Source organism: Metopolophium dirhodum, chromosome 2 (assembly GCF_019925205.1).
Source record: "Metopolophium dirhodum isolate CAU chromosome 2, ASM1992520v1, whole genome shotgun sequence".
Taxonomy (NCBI): Eukaryota; Metazoa; Arthropoda; class Insecta; order Hemiptera; family Aphididae; genus Metopolophium; species Metopolophium dirhodum.
In genome coordinates, this window is record NC_083561.1 from 22,315,490 (window position 1) to 22,336,334 (window position 20,845).

Here is a 20,845-nt window from a genome sequence, read left to right on the forward strand (position 1 = left end):
GTCGGAATTATTGGACCCCGCTCCCTCCAGAAAAAACCTACTTTCTTATTGAATTCGCAATAAAACAAAATCGGCTAATTATTGAACCAGATTGTTGTATTCGAATATTATTATTGTTATTGGGGGGGATTCGATGCCGACCGTTTTAAGGAGTTCAATATAGGCAATTCTCTATGTGTTTGCGTGCAGGTCGTGTAAATGTTTGCTTAGTAAATAGTAATTGATCATTACTGTAATAGTGTAAGGCGTGAGTGACTGTGTGCGAAAAAAATTATGGAGCGCTCTCACAATTAGTGCGCCATGCACAACAGGTAGGTATGTCGATAACGCATTACACGAATATTAGTTATTTTTGTTTTGTTTTGGTCAAAAGCACCAACTTTTTTACACAATCGTGTGTTATCATTTAACAACGTATTTATCCGATAACATATTGTTCGAATTCGTCATGAAATTAAATCAGAAAACATCAAAGCATTTTTACTGCTCCAAAAGTTGATGGCAGATACAAAATGCAACGGTTGGTGGCATCGGAGGAGACTGAAACCCCAGACAATGGCCACTCATATGCTACGAAGGAAAACTAATCATAGGAGCGTACACGAAGAAGAAATTTTGATCAGAGAGGAAGAAGAAAAAGTAAGACAGCGTGGAAGTTAAAAGTTATCTTAAAATAAAAGCTATAATATATAATTAAGACATTAGGTACTATAAGTAATTATAGTTACGAATGATAATAATGTGTGAGCCGAAGGTGACATTGAGATGGGAACTGGATACAGTTAAGAACTTTCTTATTTCTTTAGGCGAAAAACATTAGTAGGTATTATGTGTTTATACAATTATACTTTATTTGTTATAATAAATTATACTGCTACAAAGGAAAGAACTGCCCGAAACGGCGAAGTATCCCCTTAATCTTGCGATCAAATCATAAAAAAAAAGTAAGAATATCCAATAATAATCGTGAATTTAACGTAAAAAACATAATTGTGTGCTACTCTGAAGTGAGTGACAACCACAGTCGGTCTTTGCGGGTGCGTTAAAAAAAAACTATCTAGGTAAATGACGCTATACCGTTATTGTCCAGCTCAAGATCATAGAAATATAATAATTATTACCTTATAGTTCGGATGCGTTGTCTGAATATCATAAATCTTGGTCACTAACTATGCGTAAACTTGAATATTAAAATTTTTTTTTTTATTTATGTTTTAGGATAAGTCTGGGAATCTAGGCCACGACTGGAATTTTTTTACTTGTATACTAGCTGATCTCGTGCACTTCGTTGCCCAATAAAAATGCTAACTCTATATGAATAATATGTGTTACCATGGCAACCATTTATATACAAAAAATTCCATAGGAAATCTCAAAATACATATATATAATTGGTTGCCATGGGAATATAAACACACAGATACAGTCCACGTCAAACCGGCGCAGTGGCAACCACGTGACAAACTCCCGATACCGACTAGGTAATCCGTGGGCCATGGACGCAGTGACTCCACCGTCCACCAAACTGACAATCGCAGTACTCGAATGACTGGACGAGTCGTGAGTTGGGTGTTTTTTATTCTCCGAATAATAAGTCGCATGCGATTTGTATAGTAAATTTGGAAATTCGTAACACTGCCCTTTCCCCGGAAAATACGATAGATTGGTGGGATTCAGGAAATCAGTTGCAAAATATTGGCACTGGTTTGAAGTCATAGCTCACTTAAAAAACGTTAGCTAAGGCCCCTAACGTTAGCTATAACCATGATTTAGTCGTCCACGCTTGACCCATTATATTAATCAATTTTATATGCAACATATTGTGTCACCTCCGTCCATTCACTACCGGGACCATTGTTCAGTACATTATAATTTGAGAATCTGTCTGTCATTGTTTTAAAATGTCTAAACATTGGATGTTAAGTATAAAATAATGAATTGAATTCCGCATGAAAAAATTCACATGCATAAGTTTTCAAATAATATAAAATAATAATTATTATTAGTGGCCCATATTACAGATGGAAAATCAGAACCCTGAACCGTAATCAATACGTTAATCTTCTTTATAGCATAGATAATAAAGATATGGATAGGCCACACCTATGTTAAATATATTTGAGGCCGCGTTCCGGAGGGGAAGGCAACTGAGGCTCCTTTATATTGATAGTCGATACTCGATATAGGTTTATTTGGCCTAAATTGTTCCCCTTGAATACCGCTGGTCTTACCATTATGTCCTATCCATATCTTTATTATCTATGCTTTATAGTCACAAAATGTTATGAATTAGTTGTTTAAGGTTATACCATAGAACATAAGAGACATATTCTTCTATGGCTGAATAGAAGATAAATCTACTGAAAAACTAATTTTTGATGACATTTTGTATGAAGATAGTTTAAATCCTGAGAAAATATACTTTTTAAATCAACTCCTAAGGGGATAAAACTAAATAACCACTCTGATGAGTTTGAAAATCAACTGCATGGATAGAAATTTAAAACTTGGAGAGGGTGTTGTTTTTATATTGTAGGCATTGTAGCCATCGTTTGAGAATTGAGAAGGGCATAGAATTTAACTCTAATGGGTTAGGTGTGTCTATGTTCATACAGGAATAATATTAGGAATAGAAATAATATTTCAATGGTTAAATTTAGTTATATATATTGATATAATATAATAGTTATACTATTTGGGCCGCACATAAAAATGTAGCGAAAAAATAAATATTTTGTACACATTTTTAAATTTTATTCTTTATGTTCACGAATACAGCAATTACAACTAAATTAAAAAATGAAAAAAAAAATGAACATTAACATTTAAATAAAATATAAATCATACTAATTATTTATGAAAATAGGTGTTTTTTAAATTACAAAAAAAACATATTAATAATTCTTTTTAGACGATATTTGACATCTCTTTTCTCCCAAAAACTTTTCAGTTTTGGGAGAAATATTATTTTACGAAGCCACTTTTAATACTGCATTTAGATGTGTGTCGGTTAATCTGGATCTAACGGGTAATTTATTACTGTTATTGAAAAAAGTTGCTCGCATTGATAAGTACTACTAAACATAGAAATAATTTTACTAGCATAAGTACTACACTTACGAGTATCTACATATCGTATTGGAACAAAATTGTAAAAACCAGGAACACCAACCTCATTGAATTTATTTTTTAAATTTGAATCATTTTAAATCTCGATCAGTCAACATTATCTGCGGGCCACAAAAAGATGAGCCACGGGCCTCTGATATCCTATCGATTTGAATTTCAGCTCCAATATTATGCTATTTAAGCAAATTCGAATACGCTGCGTTATTCACAGAATTCAACAATTTCTCCATAATAATTATTATTGGCGACGATATTACGGTAAGTGATGTGACCGATAAACGTTATTACTTATTAGTTATTACTATAGCAGTACTCGAATTTTGGGAGGGGGTGTATAAGAGCTCAGCTTGTAAAGAAACTTTTTATTTTAATTTGTGTTCTCATAGTATATAGGGGGTGGATGGATGGGAAAGCCTCCCACGGGTTAGTGTTGAATACATTTTCAGTTGGAACACAGTTCATGTAATTTCTATTTGACTCCCCCCCCCCCCCCTATTTGTGCTATTGACTGCGATTGTGTAATATTTAGACTAGCAGTGGGTGATGCAATTTGCCAAGTTTTATTGACTGTACAAACATAAAATCACTGTGAAGAATTTCTACCAGGGAATATTTTGTATATATAAATCAATAGTTACATAATGTAGGTAGGTATAATTTCAAGAATAGTTTTATTACGATTAATAATTTATATTATTTTCTTTATTGTTTTTAGTATAAAAATGTATTTTCCATAGGTAAACAACCAAACAAGTTTATTATTAACCCTAATCAATAGCGCTCAACCTGACGGCGGTGAATGTGCCAACCAATCTACCTGCAGATTGACGTTCAAATATAAGGGTGAGTGATGAATACGGCCATCATTGGTCACACTGTTCGTTATCCCAATGACCCAGAAACCCTGGATGATGACGCACAGGTAGATATTGATTTTTGTATCTTATACTACGACGCCATAGTAATTTATTACTTGCCAACAAGTGCACACGACATTTTACCATTATTTCGTTTCGCGTTAATATTATATTTTGCCGTTCATTTCAAAATCGTATATAGTTCCACTCTGATTATTCATTGGTGTCTTAGGACGAGAGATTTTGGATTGCTGTCAAGTATTTCATTGGACATTTTAAACTCAATTTTAGAATTTCTTCATACAACTAGACAAAACAACAGGTGATTAAAAAAAAAAATAATTAAACTAATGATAACTTCTGTTTATCCTACTTAACCTACTAACGAAGTAAAGTCAGCTACATTGGTAAGTCAATATAGGGCTGTTTGATTTATTATTTTGTAATAAGTATTATTATTATACACAATTAATCGAAAAAATCGATAAATTCAAAAATGATTAATTACTTTTTAATTTAATCAATTAATCGAATAATCGAATAATTGTGTGAATTTAGATTATAATTCATATTATATTCGTTCAATATTATAGGAAAGTTGTAGTTATTACGACTTCGGTGATAATGTATGTTTGGAAATAAATGTACCAGTGTTTGTTATAATTTGATATAGTTTGATGTTTTCTGATGAACAAACAACACATAAATCACTCGGGAGTATATAATATTACGCAGCAGCGTATTTAGGATTTTGCTACCGCGCTCTACCCAACCACTCACTACCTCTAAGCTGTACAATTTCCGACTTCATCTGATTTCGCTACATATCGATTTTACCTCTCACCACATATAAAATGTATTTTTGAAGAATCACAATAGTTTTTATCGATTTTAACACAAATGTGATTTTGAAACTGATTTTTTTAAATGTAGTTATTTTTTAATTATTACCTATTCTTATTATCTCTTCTCCTTCCCTCGAAGAGTAACCATGATAATTTCCATAGCAACAAATAAATAAGTGTATTATAATTTTAAAAAAATATGATAGTTTTGAGTACCTGAAATATAAAAATAATTTTCGATAAAACATCCAATGGGGGTTGGAAAAATCCGTTAATGTTGGATTGCACTTACTTTTGTCGAATTGTACTCGGGAAAGAAAAGGGTAATGATCGAATTGTACTGGGGTTCAAAAAAGGTGATCGAATTGCACTTGTTTCGATTATTAAATAAAATTATCAAACCAATTTTCTAACAAATATTATTCGTTTATCATAAGAATAATTTGTCATTTTAATATCATCTTAAGTTTATTGTTTTTATGATACCTAATATTGTTAATAATTACATATATCTCAATAGCTAAGTAGTTTAAAAACAATCATATAAAAATATGTTTATTTTTTAAAAATTAATAAATAGCTAGCTAATTAAAATAACTACGATAACTTTGATAACTATCAACTAACCTACATATTAAAAATATGTAATTCAGTATTTGTGTTATTTCTAAATGAGTTACGCCGTGTAAAACTAAATTGATTGGTAGACACAATATGCAATTGTTGAATTGTCCACAAAAACGATTATTTATAATTAGTTGTATGGTTGATCGGATCGTGTAAAATTCGAACACTTTGGTTCAGGCTCAGGGGAGTACTGATTATTATTATTTTTTTTTTCGGGGGGGGGGGGGATAAATAAAATAAATTGTTTTCTTAACTCTTTAAAACGAACCCTCATAAGCAGGTTCCCAATTACCTATGCTTTGTATAAATATTTGTGAATACTTGTTTTATTTAGGACTATGGGCGTAATCACGGGAGAGGGGGGGAGGTTATTAGGTTATTGGGTCATTAAAGAAGTAAAACTTAAAAAAAATAGTAATAATTTACCATGATTTTGTTTTTTAACGACTAGAAACCATTTTTTTCAAAAATATTTATACTTTTTGAAATAATGAGTGTTTGATGATAAAATAATAGCTTAAGATACGTAATAATAATGGGAATAAATTTACATTTGTATTCAATTTTTTGGATTACTACTCTCTATTCTTACAATCTTATGGCTTTACAAATTTGGTTTTAATAAACTATATTATTATCTTAAATATTTAAGAGGTTCTAGAAAAAGTTATTTTTTTTTGAGAATTTAAATCATATAGTATAGGTACCTGCCTGAAGACCAGCTATCATTTAGGTACTATTTGGTTAAAAGCTGCCCAAAAATATATTACTTATAAGGTACAAATATTTTTGAAAATACTTATTTATATATATTATATTTGTACTAAATGTACACGACTGGCAATTAGGTGTTTTTATAATTAATTTGAACTCATTGAAGTAAGTAACCAGTATATTTCTTATGTCATTATAATTTTTAAAGAATAATATTAAAATATGATCTATAAGAAAATTACTATTTGTAATTTTTAGGTAATAAGACACCTGATTCAGTTTTATAAAATACTTATCTCTAGTGCTCTATTATCCAAGTATAGATAATTGTATATACCTACCTACACTATAGTCTTTAATATATTATGAGAAAAGTTACAGTATGTATATCTAATTAATTTAATCAGATTAATCTAATCATTTTTATACTGTTAGTAGCTGTTTTAATGATTTAAATGTAATTATTATTATTATCTAATTCAAAATCAATAGGTAACATTTTTCATAATATTTAATAGAGTTAATAATTGAATATAATAAACATTATAAGAGAGCCACCATTTAAAAAACATTATTTGATACCTAAATGTTACATTAAAAAGTTAGCAAGACAGAAATAAAGTTACTTACCTTATAAGTTATAGCTTTAAAAAAGGAGATATCCTAATATAACGTAATATAAAATATATTTTGAAAAATTGTCGTGATGTAAAATGTTGGAAATCTTTATTACTTAATTAAAATTAATAGTATTAAGCTTATATAATAGTTTTCTAGTGCTTGTTTATTACAAAAACATTATGATAATTTGTTGCGTATATTTTATACATCACAAAAATAGTTGTAGAATTATGGATGTGTTATGCCTTTTTAGTTAATTGTAGTACTTTATTGATTTACATAAAAAACAAATTATAGTAATATATACTATATACTTAAATAAAAATATTTCCATTTAAAATTTTTGTACACATAAGATCTACACATTTTTTAGTTATTAGTTGTATTAGTAGAATACTTTACTATTTTAGTAATTAATAAATGTGCCTAGGAAATAAAAATTTTAATTCAACTTCATATTTCTTACCAATTAGTTATTGCCATTAACATTGTAGATATTTTACGACTATAATCCTTCATAATTATATTTATATTAATTAAATTAAGTATTTTGTAGATTCATCATATTATGAAAAATGTTGAAGTATAAGAATCAGTCACCAAGAAATACAAAGAAAAAGTAGTGGTCTAAGTTTAATTTTTAATAAAATTCAGAAAAATACATCTACAAATACTAACTTTGTCATGTAAAAATAAAATTTAAACTCTTCTATGGACCGAGAACCAAATCAAAATAACTTCTTCCTACTTATAAACTTATTAGAATTAACCAAGCAACATCTTCCAATATAGCTAATAATGGTGCTTTAGATCTTACCTTGGATCCTTTTACTAGTATTATGAGTCTTTATTACCAATAATAATTATGGAAAGTACAAAATAATGCTGAAATTGTTCGTCAAGTCAATAACTATTCTGAAATTCTAAATGAATACATTGAATTTGGTGTGAACCTTATAAGAACACAGTACATCAACAGTCTAATAAATTTGTTCAATCTGCTGGTCAACCTTTACAGCATAATCAGCTTTTACAATCGCCGGTGAATTTTATCCACCAAGGTAATTACTAGGGTTTTGGACTTCTTGCAATCGCATGTTTTTTGTAGTGGCCGTAGATTATTCTAGGTAAGTTATAAATTTGTGTTATGAAATGGCAAAATTAAATACAAAGTTTAAATTTGTATATTTTTGCTTATTTTGTCATACTTTAGGAAAAGTGCATATTTTGCATTTATTTAATAATTTAAAAATCAGTAAATACGTGTTCGTTTATCTCAGTGTTTTCACGATAGCTTAAAATGCACAAAACATGCAATCATACGAAAATACAAAAATACCTTTTACATATATTGTGCTTCAAGTGTGGTCAACATTTACCAAACACTGACTGTAAATGTCAACAATCACCCGTGTATGAACGCATTAAGACAATTTCGTCAATATTCACTACGGTTTTTGGTATTTGTCAACCTACACCGGTGACTGTCAACATTTGCCTACTGCGGTCATACACCTTAACACATCTACTGTTCATTATATTAATCAATATATATTCAAATTATTTTTTTAGGTACCCACTTATTTTTGAGTTTTTATTTCCAAAATTGTAATATGTTTTATGTATTTTTCAAAAATAATATAAAATTTAGCTGCATATATTTAAGCATATTTTGATAATTTTGATTGCATATTTCGATCATTTTTAGTGCAACAAGTCCCGAACCATAGTAATTACTAATTATGTTGATTTAGAAACACAAATAAATAATAATTTATAGTCTACACTTAAGAAGTTTGAAAATTTAAAATCATATTAAATTATACACAATTCCACTATTTTATATTGTTACTTATATAGTTTAGATTTTAATATATATTTGTATGTAATATATAAAATGTACTTATTATACTTAGTATATTTTTAAATAATTAGAATTTTTTAAAACTAATAATACCTAGTTGTTTAAAGTAAAATTTAACCTATTTACAATTATTTTTAATTATACATTTTGATTTTACAGAACCTGCTAAAAAATGACCTCACCAATTACAACTACAACGGACCTTGGAAGACATAGACCAATTATTATTGATGGCTTAAATATTGGTTATACGTAAGTTTTATTTTTCATCGTTTACAATAATGTTAGATACAATTATAATAATATTAAGACTTAAGGATAGAAGTGATTACAATTATTTTGTTTCTATAATAAAAAATTAAACTTATATTTTGATTCAAATACTACTAGTCAACAAATAGGTACCTAGGTAGCCAAATAGCCAATAGGCTAACATACTTATGTGTGTGCACTGAACAGGATATAATTGGTAGATAGATCAGTGATCGGTAGTATTTACTAACCTAACCTTACACGGTACTTTACACACATGTAGCAATACCTTTCTCAAATCTTTTATTTGTAACTGTAAAATTAATTATAATAAACATAAACAAAAACCATTAATATAAATTTGAAAGTTTTATTGTAAATATAAAAAAACTATTTTATTAATAATCAATTTTTATACCTCATTAATAGGTTAGGTTAGGTTACAAATCTATTATTAATATTTAATAGCCCCCATACAAAGTACCTACCTACACATACATACAACACTCGATAATTCGAAATTCAGGGGACCTAGTTAAAAATTCGATTTATAGAGGTTTTCGATTTACTGAGTGTTCAAATAATCGAGGGAAGACAAATTAATTCGAATAAAAGAGCGGTGAACAATTTTATGTACCTATATATTACATATTAAAGTTTAGATTAGGTAGGTAAGGTAAGATAACATTTTATAAACTACGATAATATTTAACCACCGTCGTTATTAGTTTCATTACGAGTACGTCAAATATATTTATATATATAAAGATTGTTCATAATCTTTATATGTACCTACATACATATACCTAATCGCGTTTAATGAAATTCAAATTATAGAGGTTCGTGGAAAAAAAATTGAATTGTAGAGTGTGTCCCCATCGACAAACATTTCGAATTATCGAGGGGACCGGAATACATGTATTTTCTTCTAATTATAGAGGTTTTCTCAGGAGACTCAGCGTTTAGTTCGAATTATGTAGTGTCTACCGTATTAAACTAAGAATAAGACTTAGTAATAACATACAAAATTTAAAATGTAAATAAATAATAGTTTTGTTGTTTATTTATTTAGTCATGGAAGCCATAAGAAATTTTCTGCAAAAGGCATGCTTATATGTGTGCAGTATTTTGTTCAGAGAGGATTTCAATTTGTGAAAATTATGATACCCCAACATTTTAGAGGAAAGCCTGGAACAGAAACGCATTCAATAATAAATATGTTGATAAACGATGGTCATATTTATTTTACACCCAGTAGAAAAGTCAAAAACATTCGTTTAACATGCTACAGTGATCGGTAATCTCAAATTTTTTTACTATTATATATCTAATTATTTTAGGTCTTACTGTTTAATGTAATTATTATTAAGTTATTATATACCATGAATAAAATATGAAAATTCTATCAAGTATATACCCTAATAACTATTAGTAATAACAATCAATTAAACTAAAAAAACTAATTTAGGACAATGTTAATACTTACTTTTTGAACGAGCCTCATGTTATGAATATGTTACATATAAACAGTAACGATACATATTATTGATACAACTTGCCCAATTATTTCTAAGATGAATTGCAGGGTAGAGCCCCTCACACTTTTATTATATAACCTCCCTCCTTTGGATCCCTCCGATCAATCACCATGAATATGCCTTTGTAATAGTCATAGACCTATAAACTAATGGACAGCGCTATAAGTATAACATCCAGTAAAAATATTGTTAATACTATAATAAATTTATAAAGTCTGTATATCTAAGTTATAAATAAAGTTTGTATTTACCATAATTACCCCCCCCCCCCCACCCGGGCATGGCAGATACCTACGGGTGCCCAAATTAAAAATTCTGCCAAAACAAATCACGAGTAAACAAAATCTACAGTACCACAGGCTAATGACCTAAGTAGTCGAAGCCTTAACCCAAAATAATAAAAAAAAAAAAAATAGTATATTACAAAAGTAACATATTATTATTTATTGTGAAACTAATTTAATAATTTATTTCTATACAGTAGGTATAAAGACTAAAATATATTTATGTTTTTTTCTAATAAATAAGATTTTAGCTTCATTAATTGTTATTTTGTAGTAGAAGTACCTATACTTGATACGATCTTAAAATATTTAGGTATTTGTCAAAAATTTTATTTCAAAAGTTATTTGAAGTCTTAATAATGAATTTATTATTTAAAAAAATATATCTTACTACCTATATTTTCCTTTATTATTTTTTCTTAGAATCATGCTTGATTATGCTATTAAATGTGGTGGAGTTGTGGTATCCAATGACAATTTTCGGGACCTATTTTATGAACACACTAAGTACCAAGAAATAATACGCAAAAGGTAAGTTATATAATTTATTTAGAATATAATAACCTATGTTTTGTATGCATTTAGTGTATTATAAATTTATAATATTGTTATGCAAATAATAAATGTTTAAAGGCTTAAGGCATATTAAAATGTATAAATATAATAGTCATATTTAGCCATTTAGGTAGGTATGGTGTATTATTTGGATGATTGTGTTTATTTAATAATTATAAATAAATGTTAAAATAATCAATTTATATTGATTTAAATTAATTCTTCTAAAAAATATTTGAACTCTGAAAAACATCTGTGTTATAATCAGGTTTTTTAAATTAATGTGTATAAGCATTAAACTAATTTTGTGTCTATTAATAATTAATATACAGTAATAAAATATTGAGTCCTTGGTAAGTAGTAAATCTTCAGGAATACCCAGTTAAATTCAGAAAAAACAAGCATATTTTTAGGCCGTAGCCATTTTCCTCCAAAAACGAGATACCGTTGTCCTCCACTGTCCAATTTCCTCCAATAAATAATAAATAAAATAATAAAATAGTTGATACAAATAATTTATGCATAGCAAAAAAAAAATTTTGTCAGGTTATAATGTTTAATATAAATAAAATAATAAAATAGTTTCCTATAAATAATTTTTTGTCACCGCCTGCACCGAAAGTTTAGTTTTCGATGACGGTTGAACCGTTGGAAAGCGACGTTTTTCCGTCCAGCGGCCGGTAAAGTGGGAATCCCCAAAAGTACCGGGCGGTAAAGTGGAATTCCCCAAGAGTACTGAGCTCAGATATCACGCGTATTCTCTGAACAAACAGACACTAAAATCTATAATTCGGTCCTCATAAAACATAAACTTTTGGTTACATCTTATATTCATAGTATAACGTCCTTGCATGACGCGTAAACATTTTTCTTTCATGAAATTGTTTTCGTATAATAATTTGGTCGTTGCATAGATCCCCGCATAATGCATTTACCTTTGCCTTGATTACATTTTTTATTCTTATTTTATTTTGATAAAATAATTATTATTTATACTGAAATCCATACCACGGTCCTTACAAAACATAAACTTTTGGTTACATCTTATATTCATATTATAACCTCTATGCATGGCGCTTAAAATAAATAAAACCAAATCGTTTCTTTCATGAAATATTGTTTTCGTAGAATAGTCTGGTTGTTGCATAGATCCTAGCCTGAATTACCTTTGCCGTGATGGTGCGATAGATGAACGCAGAGGCGTGACAAAAAATAGTATGCGTGGCTCGAGCGGGAAGGCAATTTCAGTCTTGGGCGAAATGCGGCCCTCGTCTACGGCTCGTGCCACACACGTCGCCCGCTACTGAAATAGCTCACTTCCCGCCCTTGCCACACAATATACTATAAACATAGCAAAAAAATAAAAAAATAAATTATAATATTATATTTTTTAATAATTATTGGACATTTCAGCAACAAGTGAATACCTGTTTAAAGAAATGTATGTTATAATATGTACGTATCTTTATTAGGCTTAATCGATAGCTGATATAGATATCCGATACCAGAATATGTAATCATCAACCGATAAGCGCAAAATGTGATCCTAGCTTTACTCTATCTTTATTAAACGGAACGTAATACTACAACAAAAATATTTGCTAAAATATTGGAGGAAAATAGATATAACTTTGGTCGAAAATAATTTTGAGGAAAATGGAAACCAACCTTTATTTTGTGTGGAGGTAAATCGTATCTCGTTTTTGGAGGAAAACGGAACCGCCCTAATGATGTGTCGTATAAAATGTAACTCTTATCTCAAATCTTAGGGGACCAAATTCACTGGCCTTAAATTACACAGAAAAATCTCTATTGAAGTTTGACTGAGATTTTTTTCAGTTAGTCAACATTTAAGGGTTAATAATAGTAGTAAGTTGACTTGATATGATCAAAAACAAACTTAATGCGAGTTACATTTGATAATTAGAATATTATGATAGATTATGTGTTGCATATAGACAAGGACGCAGGGGTAGTGTTAATCCTTAATCATTCGATAAAATTATAATTACCTATTTATATAGACTGCCTCAATAATAGGTATAATGGTAAAACTGGTATAATGCATATTTTTACTCGCATTTATGTATATTATTAATATATTTTTTCTGTACATTTTTAGGCACATTATGTTCATGTTCATTGATGATTTAATCATTTTTCCAAATGATCAGTATAGTTGCCGTTATCCACATTTGTTTGCTCCTAATATTTTTCATTTTCCTGCTTGAATTCAAACATATTACCCGCCAGTGTTATATTAAGTTTAAATAATATAATTGTTATTCATAATAAATCATTTTTTTGATAAGATACTATTACCTCTATTAACAATAAGTTTTAAATTACAATAATACAATATATTATTTTATAAATTTAGTTATAGGTAACTCATATATGTAACTATAATTACAAGATAATTAAGTGTATTCTTGAAATTTTTGTTGATCCAAGTTAAAAAATAATATCTTATGTTCAAATTAAAATACATTTTTTCCATAATAGTCATTAAATGTATGTTAATTGTTTTTGGACAGCAAAGTATTAACTCAATTAACAACAAATCAAAATATTATATTATACTATACATGTTGATAAATTTTTATAACTTATAAGTAACTTACCATTTTTATACAAGTACGAAGTACCTATACCTATACCTATACGGCTATACAATAATCATGTCGATGTACCGTAAAATAGGGTAACTACTGACAGAATTTTTATTTAGAAGTTTTATCAGTTTTGAAATATAAAATATGGTTTCGATGGTATTATAAATGTAATTTGGAGGAAGTTAATATCGACAAATGTAGTTTTTTCGTTGGAAATACCAACCTATAATATTTTGTAACAATCTTCTCAATTTATCAATATTCCCTTATCAGAAAGATCCAATATAAATTATTAAAAACGGGTTTGTCCGAATTTAATCCGTAAGTATATTTTATGTTTTTTTGATATTATTGCTCAAAAAAACTATTAATTACACTGTCAACAATATCTGTGTTTGTATCATTAAAATATTTTGTGTTTTCCTACATACTTATTTTATACATAGTTACTATAAGTACAAATTAATTTACATTTGTTAAAGTATTATAACTTTTAAAGTATTAACGTTACATTGATGTAAATTTTATTTTGATTAGTCAGGTAGGTGCCTACAAAATATTTACTGAATATTCGAGTAGGTACCTCAATTGATGATAAATCATAATATAAGAATATTATATTATAATATATTAATTTAATAGTTAAGTGATGAAATATGTATAAGGTATTTATTTTTCATGTTGTATCACCAATACTAAAAATATATATATATATGGAGGAACCTGTCCAATATTATGTGCAACTTATTGATAAATTGTCGGTTTAATAAGCGAGCTATACTTAACTGTTGACCTATACGATACTTATAATGTAACTTGTATACACACTGTTTTGTCAAAAGAATCCTTCAGAGAAGAAGATATCAAATACCTATGCTAACTATGAAGTCATACATATGTATGTAGGTATAGTACCCATCATTGATTATAAATAGGTACTATAGATCGCTCACTGGCGCGTATTTACGTTGAGCGAAAAATGGCCGATATGAAGCTGTCGTCGCCCATATAAGTTATTTATAAATACGATGTAAATACTCGCCAGTGAGCAAACTATAGCATATTTTATATTCAACGGTAGTATGCACGATTTAAGATATTATACAGGTTACTCGACGACCCAATATGCACATACCATAGACCTATAAAGATATCTTTACACAACAAAAGTGGTTAGCGAAAATACTGGTTTTAAACAGCCGATCAACGATATGAGAAAAGTTACTAACGCTCCAAACGTGGTTAACATCAAACAACAACGTAATATTGTATATTATATACAGTGCCGGATTTAGAACAGGAGCCACCCTAGGCCCTTTTAAATATGCCACCCCTACCCCAAGAAAAACAAAATGTAGTATTTATTACTAATACATTTATTTCATTATAAGGTCAGTGGTAATTATTAAACAAAACAAGTAATTATAAATTCTAATAAACAATAATAAATTTTTTTAAATTTCTTACCAAATTTTCCGCCCCCAAAAATTTACCACCCTAATGAGCCCCGAGCCTAGGCGTAAGTCCGTCCCTGTTTATCTATATTGATATATATTGTAGCACCAAGATAAATCACTACTATCTGTAATTCTTGCTATGACAAAATCGTTAACTTGACGCGCACCAAAAAATAAGTTTCGTTGAGTGACCTGCGTATATCTTAAATCGTGGTAGTATGCTTCACGAATAATTATCAAAAGTTATCAATTATTGTGTGTTCAAAGGATCCCCTAAATTTTTCTTAAAGTACCTATAGTCTTGGTTGAAAGAGGGTATACAATTACTCTTATGTCATATTACTATTTTTATTTTTTAATATTTCTCAACAGACGTTTTTTATTTTTGATTGTTTGGGTGTTGAAATTTGTATCTTGGTTTGTTTAACCATTTTTTGTTATTAAATAATGCATATTATATAAATAAATACAATATAAAATATATCCAAAGATAAATACTGGCTCAATTTTAAACTATTTTTCTATAATACATATTTTTATGTACCTGTTATTATTGATAATGCCTACCAATCAGCTGCCTAATAACAATATTGTAATTTACCGAACAATTAACTACCTCGTAGGTCGCACATAATGGACCAATGTTATTATATAAAATTATACATTTAATTATAAAATATTAATTGATGTCAATTAATAATTATTTATTAAATATTAAATCTTACAAAATAATCTATAATGTTTAGTTAGTTATGGTTTATGTTATAACAATAAATTGTACCTAAGTTAAGTTAAATATTTAATTATTCTATTACTAATTGCTTTGTTAAAATTATGTAGGTACCTACTGGCTACTGCATATGATTTATGATTAATTATTAGTATTTAATCATATTGTAGCTCGCCAATTTAATATTTAATGGCTTTGATGTAGGTTGTGTGTCTTAATTTAATTTTCAATTATATATTTTAAGTTCTAATCAGTATTAAAAAAAAATAATCATAATATACCTATACCTATTACCTATTATTATAATCTAAGTACTTATTAATATGTATTTGAAACACTATTACCTACCACTTACTAGTATTGAGCTGAAATACTCTATGATTAATTTAAATTTAATTCCTATTCTAATAGATCAGTACAGTACAATTTTTACTTGGTATACATAGTACAATTATTATAGTACAATTAATTACAATTAAGGCTAGCAATCTAGCATTCTACTAAATATTGTTGATATTTACTAGATATTTATTGAAATTTTCACTTATTGCTTTTAAATGTTTTAAATGTCATCTTTATAAAATTTCATCATTGTTTGAATGTAGATTTTTTGCCGAACACTAATACATTATATCATTGATTATAAATATAATATAAATGTCAATATAATTATATAAAATATCAATGATTATATATTATAATAAAGCTTAACTGTAACTCATTTGTTGTTGTTTTGTTTACTTATGATCTACTAAACCTTTAATTTCAAATCTCAAATGGTATATATTATAAAATAATTTGACTAAAAATTATGACTATATAGTACGTTTCACCACAGAATAGATCAAATTAAATTTTAATATAATCTAGGAATTCTAAGGTTTTACATCAAGTGCGACTCGATCATAGCGCGCCGAGTTTTCGATTTCATTCAAATCAGTGTTTCATAAATTAGGCCGATTAATAAGAAACGGGCGCTTTTTCAAATTCCCGCATTATTTATGCGCTATTATGAGTAACCCTGACGAAAACCGCCTCCCGGCGCGCTATGATCGAGTCACATTTGATGTGAAACGTACTATAGTCTAATAATATATATATGTATATTTTTTTTTCTGTTTTGTTCATTGAAACTACCTCAAGGTCTCTGTCAATGCTTGTCACAAGTGGGTAGATCGTGTGATCTATTTATCTATATGTATATATCACTATATGCATGGTACTATCCCCCTTCTCCAAGAGGTGACATGTGCGGACTTTACTCCCAGTGGAGTGGGACCTAGTTGGAAACTGGATAATGCAATCGGACAACAGCACGGGAAATTGGTGATCGCGTAGAACCACACAAATTGTTTGCATTTTGCTATGAATCGAACCGATGACTGCATGACCACTGCACCACTCCGGCCCAATAAATATTTAAGACTATGTTAAGTTCCGTGAAAGTAAAATACATTTAAGTACTTCCCTGAGAGATATAAATAGGTACTGAATAACAATAGCGCGTACATGATTGTTATTAGTCAGGCGTTGTGCTCATAAACGTTTTCCCGAAATTACATACCTATGTACAGGGGTGGATAGGCCCATAGAGAAAAAGGGATTTTCCCTGTGGACCCCCGGTCTATGTTTATGTTGGGGGCCCACTCGGGTCTACACATTGTTTTTTTGCAGAATAAAATATTTACCAAATAGCTAAATTTAAAACTATTTATTTTTTCATATAAATTATTATTACTTACTGTGTTATTTTTTACAATATAATAATACCACAACAAGTCAAGAATTTGCTTACGGATCTTTATCATAGTATTTAAAATTTTTATTGTTTATCGAAGACCGAAATATCCTTGTATGTTCCCCCCCCACCATATTGTGTTTTTGCAATTTTTTTTGGTCGATATTCAGTACGGAATTTGTACGACCTTACGTGAAATTTTTCAAAAATCCCTTACAACCGAAAAAAGCATTTTCCTCATATGCCATTTACCCAGCCACTATCAAACTAAAAATACGTTTTCGCACGAAAAATGTTATTCATAGGTAGAGGTGTTGGATTGAATATCTAATGAGAGCGAAGCGACCAAATTTTTTTTCAGTTTGGGGGCCCCTTCAAATATTTCCCTGTAACAAAAATATTACCTATACACCCTTGCCTGGGTACTTAACGATAGGATAAGGGCATTTTGTAGAAAAACATTTTCATGAAGCCGGACATTTCAGGGATAATGCTTTACCACCCCCTCACATGTATGTATGCCACTGCTTATTGACGTACCTATATTACCTACTATACAGTCACAAAGTGAACTCAAAAATTGTTATCCATTGATAGTAACTATTTTAGATTTTGAGCAAAACAATGAATGTATTTGGTTTAAAAATGAAGAGTAATTTTTCGTTTTTTTATTTGTCATCACTCACAACCATTCAGTAAAACTTGCTACAATCTTAAACACTGAGGGTGATCTCTGGTAGAAAATAACTTGGAGCCTGGTGTATGTGATCTACACTGAAAAGGTTTTGATTCTGCAAAATCATGAGATATTAATTCAAGTGGGTAGGTATATCTTATATACTCCTAACTTACAGTGTCCAGTTTCTGTGATCCTCTTGGTGATCATTGTATTTTTGTGAATTGTGATAGTTATTAGTTATAGATAAAGTATTTGGTGTACGTTCAGTGGTATTTTTGTTTCCTTCTGGTATTTCGGAGGTCACTATTATCACCGCTCCTACTTTCATTTTTTGTCAATACTTATAGTGCATACTTTGTCATTTTGTTTCGCAGTAGACTTACAAATATTTATGAAAAAAACTCTTTAGATTATTGCCCTAAGCTGGTTAGCCACCAAATATTGCTCGGAGTGCAAAACATCAAAATGCGCCCTTATGAAACATAAATTATAGTTAAAACTCAAACATTTTTACAAACCACAATAAAATAAGTGGTTTACTATTTTTTGTTACATAATGATTTTGTTAACGCTTATTGGTTTTACTTTAATCAATAATTTTTTTTATCAATATAATTAAGGAAATCATGTAAGTAATTTAAAATGTATACATTTTCAGAAATCCTGTTTTAGCATTTAGTGGTTCAACTATATTGATATTATTAATCACACCATATATTATTATGTGAGTAATAAACTTACTACGTACAATAACTTACTATACAAAAATACATAATAAAATATACAATAATACATACCAATAAAGCTGTATAAGTATTCAGGTACAACTACTGTCGTTTGGCCAATCAAAAAAAATAGGATCTATGAGTTTTCGACAGAGCGACGGACAAAACCCAAATCATAAGTAGTAATCAAGTTTTAAGTTTTTAACTTATTGCCCGGTAACACGCACGTGTTGTATACTTATTTTCAATTGAAATTATTTTGATATAAATTTAAACGGAATTGATATTAGTAATAAACCATATAGTAGGGTGCATCCGAGTTGGGTTTGAAAATAATATAAGTTTTAAATTTTATACGAATTGGGTCTGTGTGAATATAATATTTTGAACGAATCAGGTCCGGGATTGTCCGTTTATAATTATTTATCGAATCGTAGTAATAATGTAATGAACGAATATAATATGAATCCTTTCATTCACACTTCAATTTTATGTTTTTTTTTTGCTCACCCAAATATATTTCAATTTATACACGTTTTAAAAAATATTCAAATCGACATTTATATTTAAACGAGAAGTCCAGAGGGAAGAAGAATCTAATATCTAAGGAAGATTTCATAAAGGAAAAAAGGACAGAAAAAATATTGGGAAAAATTAATTGCAATGAATTTGTTAAATCTGTATCTTATAAATTTCAGCCCAATTATTAATTTACTATTAACAACTAGACAACGATTGTAAATCACGAAAATAAAATAGTAAAAATAACTAGATGCTATTAGACAGTACTAATAGTCTGTAAAAATGGGAAGGAAAATATTTTTTTCCTGGGACCCAACTAGTGTAGTAGGTTTTTTAGCACGGAACCCAACTAGTACAGTAGGCTTTTTAAACGGCACCCAAATTGGGTAAACAATTGGAATCTGGGACCCAACTAGTATGCGCCGAATAATACTATAAATGTAATAAAGATTGAACATAGCGTATGGTCGTATGGACGTACAAAACTTAAATAGAATTATTTCTTGGTGTGAAAATGTGCTGTAGATAGATGATAGTACCTATGATTGGTTTTATACAAAAAATATTATTATTAGAAATTATTTTCCACCAATCATTATTAATAATTATTACTATCAATGAACATAAATTACGTTGAGTTGTAAGCAATAAATAATACAAATATTATATATTGCAATAAATTGTTAAGAAAAAAATATAAAATACTAAATGTTCATGTTGGCGACATCTTGGAAATGGCCTTGAGTGTTGGAACCGGCCGCCCCCTTCGCAACGGTCCTATGGGTCAGGGTAGGTCTATTGAAAATTCACTATTGACGTATATTGTCTTCAAATCCTACCTTCATCAGTGTGACAATTCTCATATATATTTTAATAAGCCAATGTGATGTCAACCGACAACGAGTGTGGTCATGCCATTATAGCATTGACAAACTTACCTGTTGACACTGACTACTTATATTAGTTAGGCACTAAAGATGATGGACGCTGGCAGAAAGAAACATGGCATTGACGTATTACCCTTGATACAGAATTCTTCTATATTTGTAAGGAATCCAACGAACAATACGTTTGTAATTTGTACTATATTTTA

At 29.0% G+C, this 20,845-nt stretch overlaps 1 protein-coding gene across 1 annotated transcript; it reads left to right on the plus strand.

Annotated features, from left to right (window-relative positions):
• The first annotated feature begins 555 nt into the window (after nucleotides 1-555).
• Nucleotides 556-13,538, plus strand: LOC132938825 (endoribonuclease rege-1-like). Its single transcript, XM_061005833.1, is given in 10 exon segments — nucleotides 556-639; nucleotides 3,867-3,972; nucleotides 7,638-7,661; nucleotides 7,664-7,738; nucleotides 7,741-7,854; nucleotides 8,817-8,822; nucleotides 8,825-8,909; nucleotides 9,982-10,206; nucleotides 11,155-11,262; nucleotides 13,409-13,538. Coding segments are annotated over 10 exon segments (936 nt in total). The 3' UTR covers nucleotides 13,518-13,538.
• The last annotated feature ends 7,307 nt before the right edge of the window (nucleotides 13,539-20,845 follow it).